At 42.4% G+C, this 16,271-nt stretch overlaps 1 protein-coding gene and 1 non-coding gene across 3 annotated transcripts; both read right to left on the bottom strand.

Annotated features, from left to right (window-relative positions):
- Positions 1-731: 731 nt before the first annotated feature.
- On the bottom strand, positions 732-804 carry trnak-uuu (transfer RNA lysine (anticodon UUU)). The gene has a single exon. It is a non-coding gene; the product is annotated as a tRNA-Lys (tRNA).
- Positions 805-1,850: 1,046 nt separating this feature from the next.
- On the bottom strand, positions 1,851-15,958 carry atg9a (ATG9 autophagy related 9 homolog A (S. cerevisiae)). Of its 2 annotated transcripts, none has more exons than XM_033643157.2 (20): positions 15,801-15,958; positions 15,452-15,513; positions 14,287-14,438; positions 14,110-14,153; positions 13,946-14,010; positions 13,691-13,840; positions 11,828-11,969; positions 11,574-11,714; positions 11,327-11,447; positions 10,969-11,144; positions 10,753-10,875; positions 9,735-9,922; positions 8,848-9,001; positions 6,230-6,409; positions 5,223-5,435; positions 4,891-5,123; positions 4,573-4,690; positions 4,144-4,417; positions 3,588-3,736; positions 1,851-3,491 (listed from the first exon to the last, which is right to left on the bottom strand). In XM_033643157.2, exons 3-20 carry the CDS (start codon positions 14,387-14,389, stop codon positions 3,483-3,485), a joined length of 2,583 nt encoding a protein of 860 aa, XP_033499048.1. In that variant the 5' UTR covers positions 14,390-14,438; positions 15,452-15,513; positions 15,801-15,958; the 3' UTR covers positions 1,851-3,482. The 2 variants fall into 2 exon arrangements, with proteins under 2 accessions (XP_033499048.1, XP_078031280.1); XM_078175154.1 differs by lacking the exon at positions 15,801-15,958 and adding an exon at positions 15,698-15,776.
- Positions 15,959-16,271: the final 313 nt, after the last annotated feature.

Here is a 16,271-nt window from a genome sequence, read left to right as displayed (position 1 = left end):
TGAGAGTCTCTTCTTGTCTCTGAGTTGAAAATGAACACTTGTTGGAGGTGAAACCCTGTCTGCATAAGACTGGTCAAACATATGACGGCTAAAAAGATTTAAAAACTTAAGACATGAGCAGAAATTACAAATGCACTCATGGAATTATTTCTAATGGAAAAGTAACATACTTAAATATGTCCAAAATATATCATGTATTAATGGCAGTGAGACAAAAAACAGGGTATACTACTTTAACTTTTAATGTGCTTGGTCAACTCTGACCACGTGGGTCAACTTCGAGGTCCTTCTGGAACACCTGACACACCACATAAGGTAGGCTAATCATAGCTAAAGTTAGGTACAAGTTATTCCCCAAATAGTAAGTTAATTTTTGTTTGTATATCCGAATAACATCCAGATTTACATTAAATCGATGTAAGTTGAATTTTAATTAAACGTCTCATGATAAACTTGAGTCCTTGTACAACGCTCCTCCATGCAGTATAACAACCTGACCAAACACACATAGGTTAAGATTAACTGTATTTTAACACAATTAAATAAACCATTTATAATATTAAATAGCTGTTAGATCAAAGTTGATGGCTCCGTCATAAGAGCAGCCGGAGATGTGAAGTAAGAGAAAAAGTATCGATGCCCGAACTCGGACCTGAGCTTCCGACCCCCACATGATGGTGACGCCTTCATTAGAGCGGCTGTAGCCAGGTCAGAAAAAGCAAAAGAATCGCCGCCCGAACAGGGACTTGAACCCTGGACCCTCAGATTAAAAGTCTGATGCTCTACCGACTGAGCTATCCGGGCTCTGCGAAGTGAGGAAATTGGGCGAAATATGAAGATAATACAGTTAAAAATTCAATATTTTCGTTTGTACTGCCATGGAAATCTCAATAACTTTGGAACATTAAGAGCTAACGATAACTAGCAACCTGAAGTGTCAAGATAGTTATCCGTATGCTAATTCTAGAGCGCTGTTAGCAGCCAACATTAGCTAGCTAGCTAGCCAAAGCCAGCCAGCCAAAGTAGTAGCACAGTTAGCCGTATGCTAACTTTAGAGCGTTGTAAGCATCTAACACTAGCTAGCCACCGGAAGTTGTAAGATAGGTAGCCGTACGCTTACTTTGGAGCGTAATTAGCAGCTAACTGACACAAGGTAGCTACCCAAAGTTCAAGATAGTTTGCCGTGTGCCAACTTTAGAGTGTCATTAGCAGCTAATTGATGCTAAGTAGCTACCCAAAGTCCAAGATAGTTAGCCGTATGCTAACTTTAGATTGTCAATAGCAGCTAACTGACGCTAGGGAGCTACCAAAAGTTCAAGATAGTTAGCCGTATGCTAACTTTAGAGCGTCATTAGCAGCTAACTGACGCTAGGTAGCTACCCAAAGTTCAAGATAGTTAGCCGTATACCAACTTTAGATTGTCATTAGCAGCTAACTGACGCTAGGTAGCTACCCAAAAGTTCAAGATAGTTAGCCGTATGCTAACATTAGATTGTCATTAGCAGCTAACTGACGCTAGGTAGCTACCCAAAGTTCAATATGGTTAGCCGTATGCCAACTTCAGACAAAGATCTTTGCTTCAGATTGTCATTAGCAGCTAACTGATGCTAGGTAGCTACCCAAGTCCTAAGATAGTTAGCCTTATGCAAACTTTAGATTGTCATAGCAGCTAACTGATGCTAACCTAGGCTAACTGTACATACAAAGATGTTGAAAACGTTATCGCTAATAACTGAATGCAAACTTATAATGTAACGGCTTTTAACTACAAAATATGCACATTTAGTCAGTCACTGTGTGTCACTTTGTCGTGGTAGTTGTTTTTCAGTCTAACATACACACACAGAGCCTTTGCATCATTGCCTTGCCTTTAATGGATGAATTTACAGCTGTACAAAATGGTATTTTACAGGATTTATAAAACAAATAACAAAAGCCAGATACAATCACTTTTCATCTAAATTCACCGCACTACATCACTGCACCCTTCACCACACTGGGTCAACAGTATGACAGTGCTTCTTTATCCCCATCCAAGTGTACAACATAATACCAAACCTTTATTCACAACAATCAATCATCATGGCACATCCCTCTGATAAATAAAATAATTAAAAAATATATATATACGAAAACATACACATACAAACAATCCCAGTTAAGTGACACCCTCTGCATCAACAGATTATTAAAGTGCATAAATTCTTATCTTTTAAAGAAATTGCTGCGTAATGACAGGATATTGGGGGGGGGGGGGGGGGGGGGGGTCATGCTGTAATCTAACAGGATGTGGAGGACAGTTAGGAGAATGTGTGGACAATGGTCATGCACTTGTGCTTGAGGGTATGGCACAGAAGTCAATATTACATGCTTAAAACAACCTCCATTGTTTCCTGCGCCCTTATAAAAGTGTTGAAAAGTAATGAATGGTTAACAATGAAAACCTGGGTTAAATCAGATTAAAATGTGCCTGTCTGATTACACGTCACAGACTAATGGCCTTATAACTGTGTGAATTTAATTAAATAAATATTATGAATGATTTCTGTGAAATAACCTGATGACAATTATTTACACAGTGCATGTGTGCGAGCAGAACGCCGGGCTACACTGTACAGTGGTCTTTTAAACAAGCGTCTATGTGTGCAAACTGAGCCAGACTCTGGGAGAAGCTTCTTAACGGTTTAGAAAATTCACATGAACTTTTTAAATGCAATAAATGCAGAGAAATAAAAAAATCCATCAGGAGTAAAATGATATGACTATTTGAGGCCTTCATTTGTTTTGTGGAGAGGCAGAAGCTGAAATACAGAGCACAGGGTAGGATACACAGCCTCCTGCCACTGGTACGGTAACATAAACACAATGCAAGTAATTGTGTCACCAGAATCTTTCTAAACACATTTTGGTGAATGCTGCTATTGTCAGAGAGACACCATACATTCTTCAAATTTCACCTCCTGGGCAATCTGATTGTACAACAGGGAAACAATACAGACAGCACAATTAGGATTATTGTGACAACATTTTGGGCGAACTGTTGTGTATTTTTCTACAGCACTAGCGCCATACTTTAAAGGATTCACTATTTTCGTTTACATCCCAGCAGCACATGCACTTTTATGATGTTATCTTTTGATGTTATAAAAGAGCATAGTGTTATCTGATGGTTTCAATGGCTGTTAGAAATAACTGGATCCTGTAGGTCCTCTTCTGGTGCACACATACAGATATTTACCCTGTTTGCCTGTGTAGGCATGTAGTAAGTCTTACAGTATGTTTGAATGGTCGATGGTGGCATCAGTCGCAACTTATCCGGATGATTTCACTAGTAAAGTGTTCGTAGGGATCATGGTACTCCTCTCTGACACATCTTCACCTGTGTCAGTTTAGATGATGGAGAAACAGTTTGGTCAAGGATGAGGACGTGTGTGTGGACATCGATGGAGGGTGGGATGCTGATATTTATTCACATGGCTTGGTTATGTGATCTAAAGTAAGAGAAAGAGAACAAAGACGTCCATTTATTTGCAGTGCACACAGATTAATTAACATCACCGTTCCAATCACACACAAACAGCATTCACCTTGTGTATGTGAGGAGGCATTTCATCCTCTGAGCTCTCCTCTGGTAGTGGCTCATGGTGTCGTGGTGCTGACTGACCCTCCTCTGCCCACCCTCCCATGGGCACACCCCGGGCTGACCTCACTATTTTCCCCCCTGAACCTAGAGACTCTGGAAAACAGAAAGACAGAGACAGTGGTGAAAAGTGTCAGTAATTAACACTGATCTGTACAGGACGTGGAGAGCTACTGTGCTGAGAAAAGGGCTGTCCATGCCAAGAATAATACTTTCCTGGAAGACTTAAATGTTGTGGGCAATGTTCTGTTTCTAGTAATTCCTGGAGCTTGCTTTGAAAGCTATGCATTAGATGAGATACGGCTGATTTGTGAAGTTGAAATGAGGAGTTATCTATACGATACTGTCTCATTTTACCTAAATAAGGTAGCAAGTTTAAGGTAAATGACCATTGCTGAAACAGCCTACTTGCCGTTTTGTATAGTCATGAGTGCAATAATATTAAAACAAGCAGCACTGAAATGCATGTGATGTGAAACATGAGGAGATAATAAAAAAGGTACCTGTGGCAGGCCCACTAGAGCGCTGCTGGCTGCTGCTGCTGTGCGATGAAGCCCCCTCCTGGCCCAAAGTGGTACCACCGATGGCTGAAGCTGAGGTGGGAATGGCACTGGGACTGGGAACTGTGGTGGGGAAAGTGTGTGAGCGAGGGAAGTGTCTGGAGTGAGGGTTAGGTTCACTCCTCACTTCATCCGGGACGCTGTCACTGCTTTCGTCGCTTTCCTGCCGGTGCCATGTGTGACGGGACAGCTCGCCACGGGACTGCTGCTTGTGTAGCTACAGGGTAAAAATGATAGGAAGAAGAATAGATAAAAAAGATCTGTGAGATATTTAGGGTAAGAAGACAAACGTGGCAACACACTGCTTTATTCAGTTTGTGCCTCACGCAGATATCCTCCACTCTCCTCCCACACATGCTCACACACAATTACCTCGTGCATGTAAAGAGCATGGATGCTCATCTCAGTGGAGGCGTACTCTGACAGGACCAAACTGGTGAGCTGACCCTCCCATGCACTGCTGCCTGAGCTCACAGTTCGGGCGTCAGTCCTACAGAAAGACAATGCAGACGTGTGGAGAAAATGAGGACATGAAGAGGAGGTGACAGGGATGAACAGATAATGAAAAGAGAGGGTTTAAACTAGGTTATCCATGGCGAAGCACGTTTAGATTTTCCTCCAGCTGCTCAGTAAATATCTAGTGTTGCACAGAGCCTGAAAAGGATTTAAGTTGAGGCATGATTGTCCTACCCAGAGCCTGCCATTGCTTTGTTCATAGTTGAAGTGTGGCCGGACGCCCTGTGAGCCGCACTCAAACTGCCTCTCAGGTGAAGACTGCTGCTGATTGGGGAGAGGGAGCGTAGGGCGGACGCCCCGTCGCCTAAGCCAGCCACTGCATGATTGGTCAAAGAGCTGTCCCTACCAAAATGAATGGAGGTCAGCGTAGAGGGACCCACCAAGAGGTTTGCGATGAGGCTCCTTGGCTGCAAGTGGCAGGAGAGTAAATCAGTTTTTACCTCTGTGGGTGTGATGACATATAACTTATGACCACTGTGATACTTGACATCAGTTTATCACCGTACCTCAGACTCGGACAGTGAGAGTGGATGCGAGTCTGAAGGAGCCCCCGTGGCCTCTCTGTGAACCCGTTCTTTCAGCTGGCTGATGAAGTGCGTGGTCTCCCGAGGAGGCTGCCACTGGGGGTTGGTGATGGCAAAGTGCATCAGAGACAACTCCGTCTTCCCGTCCTCTGCCTGTTGGTAGATGGACGCCTCTGTCTTCCCCTCTGACATCCACTACAGAGAATGGAAAGAAGGTCAGCCCACAGTAAGCACACAGACACTCATTCACTCATATTTCACTGTTGAATGAATGAATCTAATGCATGTTACAGTCTATTAGAGATGCCACGATGACAACATGTTTTCACTGATGCTGCTCAATATCTCTTCTGTAAAGTAATTACTTTAATCTTTAACTGAAGATCTAAAGCTGCGTTTGAGCTTTCACTGCAGGGCCCTGTTTTTACAGCCTCACTTTTATGGTGCGCTTGAAGGTGTGTTTGTAGATAAGAAACATTGCTTCCACCTTCATCAGGCAAAGTTTGCAGATTGCCTCATTAACGTTATCAGGTGTCCTGTTAGCACTGGGTTTAAATCTGTAATACCGCCAAATATGCACTTTTGCTTTTCGCTTTGACACCAAATCCTTTGCCACTGTCTTATCAGTCAACTCCCCTTACTCGTCACATGATGAGTGACATCTGACTCCTGCCACTTTGTGCTGCGACTCTGCTCCTGCAGACACTTTCAGTTTATAATTGTAGCATCCATGGCCAGACTTAAATAACATGCTTAGTATTTTATATTAGTTTTTTGGCCTAATTAAGTTAAAAAGAAAAGTGTGACACGACGGTGGAGGCAGTGGGCAGGTAATGTAATCAGTGTATGCTTGATCACCGTGTAGCACTGGTAATACCAATAACTGCAGCAACCCTTCAGTCTATACATAATTAATGTAGGTATTTTTCAAGCCTGTCTTCACTTGTCTATGTCTGTCTGACTGCACACCACATGTGCTGGTCTCTTACCGCAGGGTGTCCATGCTGCCTGATGTCCATCTGGGCAAAGGAGCAAGTGTCTCCAACCCCGACCACCTCCACAGTGAAGTTCCTGAAGAAATCAATGATCTCCAGAGACTTCCTCCTCAGACAGAAGATCAGGATGATGGGAGTCACCACTGGACTTATCAGCTCCTCCAGAATAAACACCTGGAAGAAAACAGGGGAGAGGGTTGACACTGTACACTCAAAAGGCAGAGTAGCATCCATCAAAGGCACTTCTGATTGATCAGTGTTCCTTTGTTTCTCATACAGATTACTGTCTAATTAATATCTGTTTATTTACTACATAAATATAAAGTAATGAAATGAACAGCTTCACTATTAACTGTATTTTATTGAATATTTCACAACATGTACAGCTATTTGATTACACCTGCATCATGTGACGAGGTATCATCAGTCCACTTGACAAGAGCAGCTTCAACCGCAGGTGCTCTACCTCTGCACATTTTTCAGCCTCCATCACTTGCAGCAATGACTGTTTCTTGATGTCTGAGTAGACTACACCATTTGCACACATGATTTAAATTTGCACCGCACCCACAGCCTCAAGTAGACAGCTGGAAGCAGATGGGTTACCGTGAGACAAAGGATTATGAAAGCAGGTTTTTAAAAAAGAAAGAAGAAAGAAGAAAGAAAGAAGAAATTACTACACTTAAAATGGCACTGTCATTTTGATGGATGGAGGAACACTTCTGACTTTAAAGGCGCTGTATGTAAGAATGTAGCCAAAACAGTTACTGCACTCAAATTCAAAATACTGCCGCGAGTCGTGTCCGCCCCCCCTCCCCTACAGATTCAAGGTTGCTGGACAGCGGCACGCTGGAGACTGATTTGTTTGCCCACGGGCAGCTGCCGTGGCAGGGCCGCGTCACCACATCCTTGATCTTCTATCTTCCAGCGGACCATTCGAGCAAGCCCGGCTTCTCTGCTGCTAACGTTGCTGTCGGGATACAGCTGAGGAGACTGCTAATGCTATGTACTGGGACACTGCTAATGCTGCTTGTCGTGCTGTTGTAGCTCAGTCGTAACTGTAACTGATGCTGAGACTCTACTGACTGCGTGACTGGTAGACGGCGGTGGGTGGCACAACAGGCCAAAACACAAATTCAAAACATAAACATGATTTGCAGACCGTAAAATTTTTTTTAAAAATGCGAATATTCTGGCTGTACTATTGTTGTCAGTGAGATCAGTATGTTATATGAACATTATTCCTTAGTCTCTGTGACATATTAGGAGGATTTTACGACTATTTGCTTTAGATTTCTTACATATGGCTCCTTTAAGATTAAATATTCAAAATGCAACCAGCTTGGACTGTCAGGGATGTAATGTAAATCCCATTTCTTAATACCAACAAGGTGCTTTTTAGCATGGCACTATTACTTCATACGAACTTCTTGATAGCAAATAGCAGAAATATTTGGTGTTACCAAGGTTTTGTTTTTTGAGAGTCGTCATAGTTCTGTAGAAGCAGCACACACATAAGTGAAAACATTAATGATGGCTTGATGTCCTTGAGACAGTTTCCACACTTGCAGGGCCTTGAAACTGGCATATATTATTATTATTTATTGCTGTTTCTTGTATTTTTTGTTCTTTTTTCTGCATGCCTAGTTTTTTAAGCTTTTAAATATTGAAATCTTTAATTTGACTCTTTACCCTTGACTGCTGTAACACTGGAATTTCTCAATTGTGGGATCAATAAAGGTGTATCTTATCTTAAATACAGCCATCATTGATGTTAATTACTTACACCTCAGATTTTATGACAAAATGTCCACCATGTATATAGCACACTTTTAAAAAGTAAAAGATGCAGTGTGTAGGATTTAGGAAATGTACTGGCAGAAATGGAGTATATTTTCTGTGGTGTTTAATCACCTTAAAATAAGAATTGTATTTTCGTTACATTAGAATAAGCCATTTATATCTACATAGGGAGCAGGTCCTTGTCCACAGATTCTGTCATGTTGTACTGCCATGTTTCTACAGCAGCTCAGAATGGACAAACCAAACACTGGCTCTAGATAGGGCCATTCGCGTTTTTGTGTCGGCCACCATAGTTAGCAGCCCCTCCGCGATAAGCAGCATCAGAAAAACACAGATTTTTTAACTTGAAACCACTTTATTCAGTGTTTTTTCTGGTTTAAATCACTGGGTGTTTGTTCTGAAGATGGAAGGGACCTCTGTGGATTACGTGGCTCCTAGTAAAAACCTCTTGAACATCTGGATCTTAAGTTATTTGAGAAAAAATGTGAGCAGCGTTGAGTGCAAACACTGATTTGCAATTGTATATTGCTTTATTTAGTATCTGTGCTCATTTTAATCACACGGTTCATTTGTTTTGAAGAGGAAGAGACCTCTGTGAATAGTTCAGCTCCCGGTTAAAACCTCCTGAACAATGAACACTGAAGGAATCCTAACCGGGAGTTCATGTTTGGCACATGGGAGAAGTCTCAGCTGATCACAATCTGCAACCCTCACCGCTAGATGCCACTAAATCCTACACACTGCTCTTTTATTCCCTCCGAATTATTCAGAGTTTCGATATTTATTCCCAGTTCAGTATTCATACTCACTGCTTTGTACTGGAAGAGCTGGGAGAACTGGTCACGAGTCTCATATCTATGTGCATTGCCCTGCCAGTGGTCGGGCATGTAGTGGATATGAGCCAGGATGACCCTCAACAGCTGCTCAGGACAAAACACCATGTGCTTATCTGGGATAAATGATCTGAAGAGACACACAGAAAGAGAGAGGTGGTGTTTACAAGACTGAAAACACTCTTAGTGAGTAATATTAAGGAAAAAACTGGTAGTGAGGATTTCCTGAAGCAATTAACAAATTAAAGTCTATAGTTCTGGATGTAACTGTGAACACTCTGATGGATAGTTGAATGTACATGATAAAAATATATAACTAGAACTAGATTTTTCCACATAGTTCAATTCATGAGCATGTTCCCAAATATATCATTATTTCAATTTAGAGCTATTAACAGACATCAAATAGTCTAGAGCTACTTAAGGAAGGAAACCCTCTTATACTCATCAGTTATACAGCAGAATAAGCTGCTGAGGAGCATTAAAGGGATTACGGCTCCGGGTAGCTTTAAAAGGGCAATAAAGAAATGGTTCATGGTTAGCAGCCTTAACACTCCACGTAGTTGAAGATTTGTGTCTTCAATTCATGTTTTATATTTAGATCTGATGTACAGTGACAAAGGTAATCATTTGTAGGTGACTAGCAATGATCTCGTGATGCCATTTAGCTACTGTAGTTGTAGTAGTTCATTCTCCCCACCCTTTCTCATTGAGTCACAATGGAAATAAGCTTCTATGGCTTTGTCATGTTACTCTGAATCATCATTAAATGATTCCTCTGCGTTTATAAAATGCTTCTGTTAAATAAAATCATCATGTGTGTTTAGATAGGTTAGATTATCCTCGTGACACTAATCCCCTACCTGCAGACTGTGATACACACTCCCAGCAGAGTGATTGACGAGAGGACGTGTTCCACTGCGAGAACGTCCTCGTCGTAGATAGTCAGCGCGATGAGGACAGCCAGAAGAGACCCGGCAAAAAAGGCTACATTTTTGGCAACCACCGTCAGCAGTGGTGAGAGGAAACAGTTCATATACTTGGATGCAGCCTGAATAAAAAAGAGGAACAAAGGAAGAGAAAAATGAGGAAACGGGCATTTTATTATTGACTCTACAGGCAGTGGCACCAATATAAGCAGTAAGAGCATGGTATAGATGGGAGACTGGTAAATGGACTCGACTCAAAGCGCTTTTTACACTATGAGTCACATTCACTCATTCACACACATTCACACACTGTGCAGGGTGCCACCTGCTACACAGCTTTAACACACTCCTACACCAATGGAACGGCCATCAGGAGCAATATGGGGTTCAGTATCTTGCTCAAAGATGCTTTGACATGCGGACTGGGGGAGCCTGGGATCAAACCGCTGATCTTCTGATTGGTGGACGACCCGCTCTACCCCAAGAGCCACAGCCGCCCTCGACATGTTTCTTGGCTGAGCTCTAAGTTTAGCTTGCTCAGTGGTGCTAGGGGAGCTAGCAAAAGATGTACGCCTCCTTCTGGACGGTGATACAGTTGGTAGGTGTAGTTCAGTTTTAAGAAAATAGTTCCTAGATGCAACTGCTCACAACAAGGTCTGTGGATTATCTTGAGTAACTGGGTCATGATTTCTGGAGAGAGACATTGCTGTTGAGTTTTTAAAAATGTATTTTTGGGCACTTAATGCACCCCAAACTATGTTCCATCTAGTTCCATTATATCTGAGAGAAGGCAGACATCTCTACAGCTGATATCTCAAACACTTGACAACTCACATCAGAACAATCTAGACTGACAAACAGAACTTAACGTGAGAGGAGAAATACATATTTTTGATTTGATGGTGAACTGTCCCTTTAAATAGCATCAACTACTGGCAGGAGATTCACTGACCTTGTAGCCTTTGCTGAGGCGTGACATGAGCTCATGGTCCAACTCATTAAAGTGACGCAGGTAACATCGACCGTACAGAGACCAGCATCTCGCTCCCAGAGAACCAGGCTCCCTCTTGATCACCTAGGCACACAAACACACAACAAACTATTGTCTAAAACACTTAACTAACAAAAAGAATTGCATAACAGTTGCGTGTGTATGTGAACTGCCTACCTCTGTATAGCTAAAGAAGGCGTAGAGAATCTGCCACACCAGAATGACTGGACACAGCAGCAGATTGGCAATCCCAATCCACAGGATGCGGGATGCTAGCCTGTCGGCCAGCTCAAGCCTGTTACTCCCTCTCTTGTACTCTGGTTTCAGGCTCCACTCATTCTCAAACAGAGAGCCTACAGAGCAACAACGACAAAAAACAAGGGAGATAAAATGAAGCTCAGCCTTGACAAATACAGTAGGTAAATATATGAGTGCATGCATGCAAATGATTCACGTCATGTGAATATGACACCACAGGAATGCAGACACATGCAGACTAAGCGTGTGTAATAAATCACATCAAACACAGACGCACCTGGTCCCCAAAAGAAGATGAGCTCAAAGTTGTACTTGAGACCCCGGGTGTAGAACACAGACTCCCCGAGAACAGGAAGTCGAAAACGCACAGGAAGGAGTGATTTATTCACCATGGCAACCTTGAGAAGGAAGAAAGTTTTGGTTTGAGGTCACACTGTTTCATTGTGCTTGAAAGTAGCTGTGTGAGGCATAAACAGCTCAGCTGCTAAACAGCGAGATTAACGTTTTATCACAAACGGACACACCATGTAGTTTTTAAAGCGAAGGATGCGGTGGTAAATGTCGAGCTCTGTGAGTTCCTTTTTATGGATGCAGATCTGGTGCTCCTTCTGGATCTCCACTATCCTGGCCTGAACCTCCTGCCATGTTGCATAGGGGAGTTCTGACTGAAGAGAGAAAGTGATGGTTAGTGGTGCAATGACTCTTACAAGAAATCTAGATGTATTTAATGGCCAAAAATCTTAAATATCCCTCTCAAAGATAATTGTATTGGTCTTACCATCGTCATCTTGAGTGCGTTTATGTAGAAGGACCGAATCTCCCAGTAGCAGCAGACATTGTAGATGAATTTGACCAGACGATGTAGCCAGAACACCCCAGAGATTATCAGCACGAAGATCACAAATGCATTGTCTCGGATACTGTGAGAGAAAATATGCCATGCTATAATTCAAAGATGTTCGATATCCTTCTTAAAAAATGTCTAATTGTTTTAGCATGTTTAATGTTTCCATGCGGCAAAAATAAACACATCATTGCTAACCTAAATTTCTTAACTCATGACATGTTTCAGCTTTTTTATCAGTGACAATAAAACCTTTATTTTACTGCTCTTGCTTAGGAGGGTGTTTGGGGTTTCTTATATCAAACATCACACATCACATTTTCAGGCAGAGATGGATATTGCTAGGATTTTATAGATACAGCTACTCTTATCAATACTCCTTAGCGATTCAGAAAGTAGTTAAGGAAATTTATGTTATGGAACAACTGACTTTTTCCTTGAGACATGCCCCTAAAGCACGTGAACAATACTGGAAAAATGGAAATCTTATTTGACTGGATGGTGGCTCATAGATGACTGGAAGATTTCCAGGGGTCAAAGTAGGGGATCATGGGGACTTTTGTGGTCTTGAGAGACGATCATGGACACGGAGGACTTGTTGTCACTGACACTGCAGTGTAGCCTTGCTTCCTTCTATTTTCTGTTTTGCAGTGTTGGGCATTTCACCTTTGCCTATGATGTCCCTGCCTGTTGTTGTTAGTTTTGTCTGTTATTGGTTTTCATCAGTCAGTATCAGTCCTTCGTCCTGTCCTCTGTCCTCCTCCCTCTGCTGCTGATGTGATTCACTGCCTGCAGGTAATGTTACTGCTGGGCGTGGGAGGAGGGGCTGGTTTGTCTCAGCCAGTAGCTAACACGAATTAGCCAACTTTTAGGATACTTGGCAAACTAAGCTAAACAGTTAGACTACATAGAGACAATTTTTGCTCAGCTTGTTTTGCAGCAATTCACTATTAACTGAGGTTGTGCACTGTGCTTGTATAGAACAGTGTGGTGGTTACATCACTTTCTACATGTTTGCATATTTACGCTTGTTCAAGTTATGTTTTCTCATGCAAAAGGTATGACTGGGAGATAAACAACTAAGGAATAAAGGACAGCTCCATATGATAATTCACATCAGTGGTTTTGTGGCTTTTTGTGCCCAAGGCACACCAAAGGGCATGCCAAAATCTCAAGACACACCTGTATCTATATCTCTGCACAATAGCTTCAGTGATGTGTGTGTTATCAGTCCTATCACGACATAAGACAATAACAATCAGAAAAAAACAAGACAGGTAGCTTTCGTGATACTGTCTACTGACAGTGGTAGGTTGTCTTCACTGGTGCTTTGTTGTACTTTGCTTCGTACAATAAAGCAATCCATTGTCCCAGTCATGGCTTTCTTCTTTTAAATGTTATCAACCCTCACAATGGCTGCCAATCAGAGCTTTTGATGTGTGACACACCTACAATTCCCACACACCAACGACGACAAATAGGTTCCCCGTTTTTTTAGTAGCTAGTTTGCCTCTTTATTAGGACAGAGGTACGCACAACATACCGATAAACCAACACCTGGACTGGCATCACGGCACACCAGTATGCCACAGCACGCAATTTGACAAACACCGATTTACATCATGTACAAATGTAAAGAGTCTGTTTGAATAGTAAAGCGTTGACTGCTATGTACCTCACAAACACCCTCCTGAGCAAACACCTCTCCTCAGCTACACACTCGCAGTAAAGTTACAACTGCAGCTTCAACAAAAAAGTATCATCAACTAAATCAACTTAACACAGTGTCACACTCACCGGGCACTGCAGACTTCCATGGGGCGGAAGGCATCAGGCAAGGTGACTTTAGATGAATCCGTGTGATTTACAAACTTGTTGGCGAACAGTATGTCATAGTCCACACAGTTAGCTAGGAACACTGTGAAGCCAACCACAAACAGCAACTGACTGCAAGGAGAAAAAGAGAAAGAGGATCAAGCTCTGCCATAAATTAATCTCGTACAGACACGAGAGTCTCTCAGAAACATAATTTCTGATGGATGGGATACATACACCAGCTCAAAGATCTCTCCCAGCAGCATACAGGTGAATCCATTCTTCTGGTGCAGATTATAGACGTGATGGGCGTTAAGGAATACTGCACATTTATTTGATGGTGCAGAAGCAATAAAGCACAATTCAACTGTAAGGGAATACACGCCCATGTAAAAGGATATTCTCTGGAAAAACAGGTCCAGGTTTTCTATGTGGTGCCATTGGGCTGCAAAAGATTTGTTAACGATTAGTAATAGTGTTGAGGTTGTTAGGCATCACTATCAGTGTAAAAAAGAAGGGTGCATTTCTGTGTGTGATAAGTTTGCGATTTGTTTGTGATTTGTGTATGTGTGTCGTACATTTGGCTCCTTCAGGCACATGCATCAACAGGTTCTCCTCTCCAGGGGGAGAGTCGCTGTAGGACGCCTCCAGGCGCTGGTACTCTGTGTCAAAGTGCGCCATAGTGACGGCAGCTTCAGTCTCAACGAGTAGCTGAGCCCACTGCTACAGACTGGAGCACAGAGAACAGCAGGGAGAGAGAAGAAGAGGGCTGAAGACATACAGACGAGCGGTAAAAATGATGATAAGGAGAAGGGTTTACACATCATATGTTGGTTAATCATCAACTCACTTCAAGGCTTACACAACCTATATTTTGGAAGACAGCACAGACCACAGCCTCCACTGAGGCCTCACTATCAACACCAGCCTTGATTTTGAATTGATTTATTCATTATTGAATACTCTATTGATCTGTTAATCCCTCTAAGGAGAGGTCAGAGGTCAGGATCAGGAACAGAGCAGCAACGCCATAGCTGAATCCTTGCCGACAAATGGATTTAAAGGTAGATTTCCTGGTTAAAGGACAATCTGCCTCTTGTTTTAAATAGGCTACTCAAGTATTTCCACACATGCCTACATTTTGAGGGAGAGTAGATATAGAAAATGTGTCAGAAAAGCAAAGTAAATTTGTAATTTGTGACTGATTCAATGACAAATTCACCGAGTACCTAGTGTGTAGCCTATATGAAACTTGAGGTATGGCGTCAGTTAGACCGAAACGAGTTAAGTGAAACAAAAACCAAACAAATGGGTCTTTGACAAGGGTCTCTGCCTCGAGTTAGTTATAGTGGTGTTAGCAAAATCCAAAAGCCTCCAGGTAGATAATAATACCACAAGGAGGTCTGAAAGACACCACAGATTAAGATTGTGTTGACTCAAAACCATGATTACAATGCTTGGAGGACAAACAAGAGTCAGTGATGACAAAACGAGAATTAAGTACAAACAAAAATAACCTAAAAGAAGATTAAATATTCCTAAAGAAGGCATTTTGGCTAACCCAACTGTAATAACAATGAATCTTGTAGTGTGATATAATATGTAGTTTGTATTGTAGGTGGGAAAGATGGGTGACATTAACCTATTAATCTATGTACTGTGTCCACTTCAAATCCAGACACACTGCCTCAAAGCAAAGCTATGGTGTTTCTTATGTCAACTGAAGAAATGAGCTTGATTTACCTCCATTGCAGTGCAGTAACGTCACGTCCCATCCAGCTTTGCTGTTTACTCAACATTCCCAGCTGTAAAAAAAGGAAGAGACCTTTCCTTTAGTCTTGTCTGGGACCATAACAGACAGCAGGACATGGCTGAATGCCATATTTATACTCAGGCAGCATACAGCACAGCACAGGGCTGAACCCACACAAAATGGCAGAAATAGCCGAGTGTTTGAAAGTAGTAATTAACAGCGACACATGAACGTACGAAGCCAACAGAGGAGAACTGATTCAAGTGTTGTTGTTGTCGTGGTTTGACAGCACAGGCCTGCCTCCCTCACAAAAAATATGTCGCCGCGTGGAGTCCTTACCGTTGGGTACCTCCGCCTCTGTTGTGCCGGGGTGAAACACTGTACCCTCCACGGGGGGTTTAAGCTAATACCCGTCTTGTTTTCGTTTTCTTTTCGTTGCCTCTCGCAGTCAAACAACAACCAGTTTCATTTTCGAAACAGCTAGCACTGTGGCGTCTGTCACCGCTGACGGACAGGAGCGTCGACCAATCAGAGAGAGAGTTTCCTAACTGTAAGAAGAGCAGCCAATCCGGTGCGAGCAGAGGCGGGCTCTATGGGGTGTTGCGTATATATATGACGGCAGTGACACGCCCTGCATGAGCCTCCATCACATTACTGTGGGTTGACTCATTGCTGTGAATGATGAGCCTTTACTGCCACCTGCTGGTCGGTTGCAGTAGCTTCACAATACAGTCAGAGAGGTTCTGTCATATTGAAAGCACACTCTTGGTGATGCTGCTTCATGTTTCATCAGTCCCTGACATAATAAGT

The sequence above is a fragment of the Epinephelus lanceolatus genome, chromosome 15, assembly GCF_041903045.1.
Source record: "Epinephelus lanceolatus isolate andai-2023 chromosome 15, ASM4190304v1, whole genome shotgun sequence".
NCBI lineage: Eukaryota > Metazoa > Chordata > Actinopteri > Perciformes > Serranidae > Epinephelus > Epinephelus lanceolatus.
The sequence above is the reverse complement of the archived record's forward strand: the minus strand, read 5'-3'. Positions and strand labels throughout refer to the sequence as shown.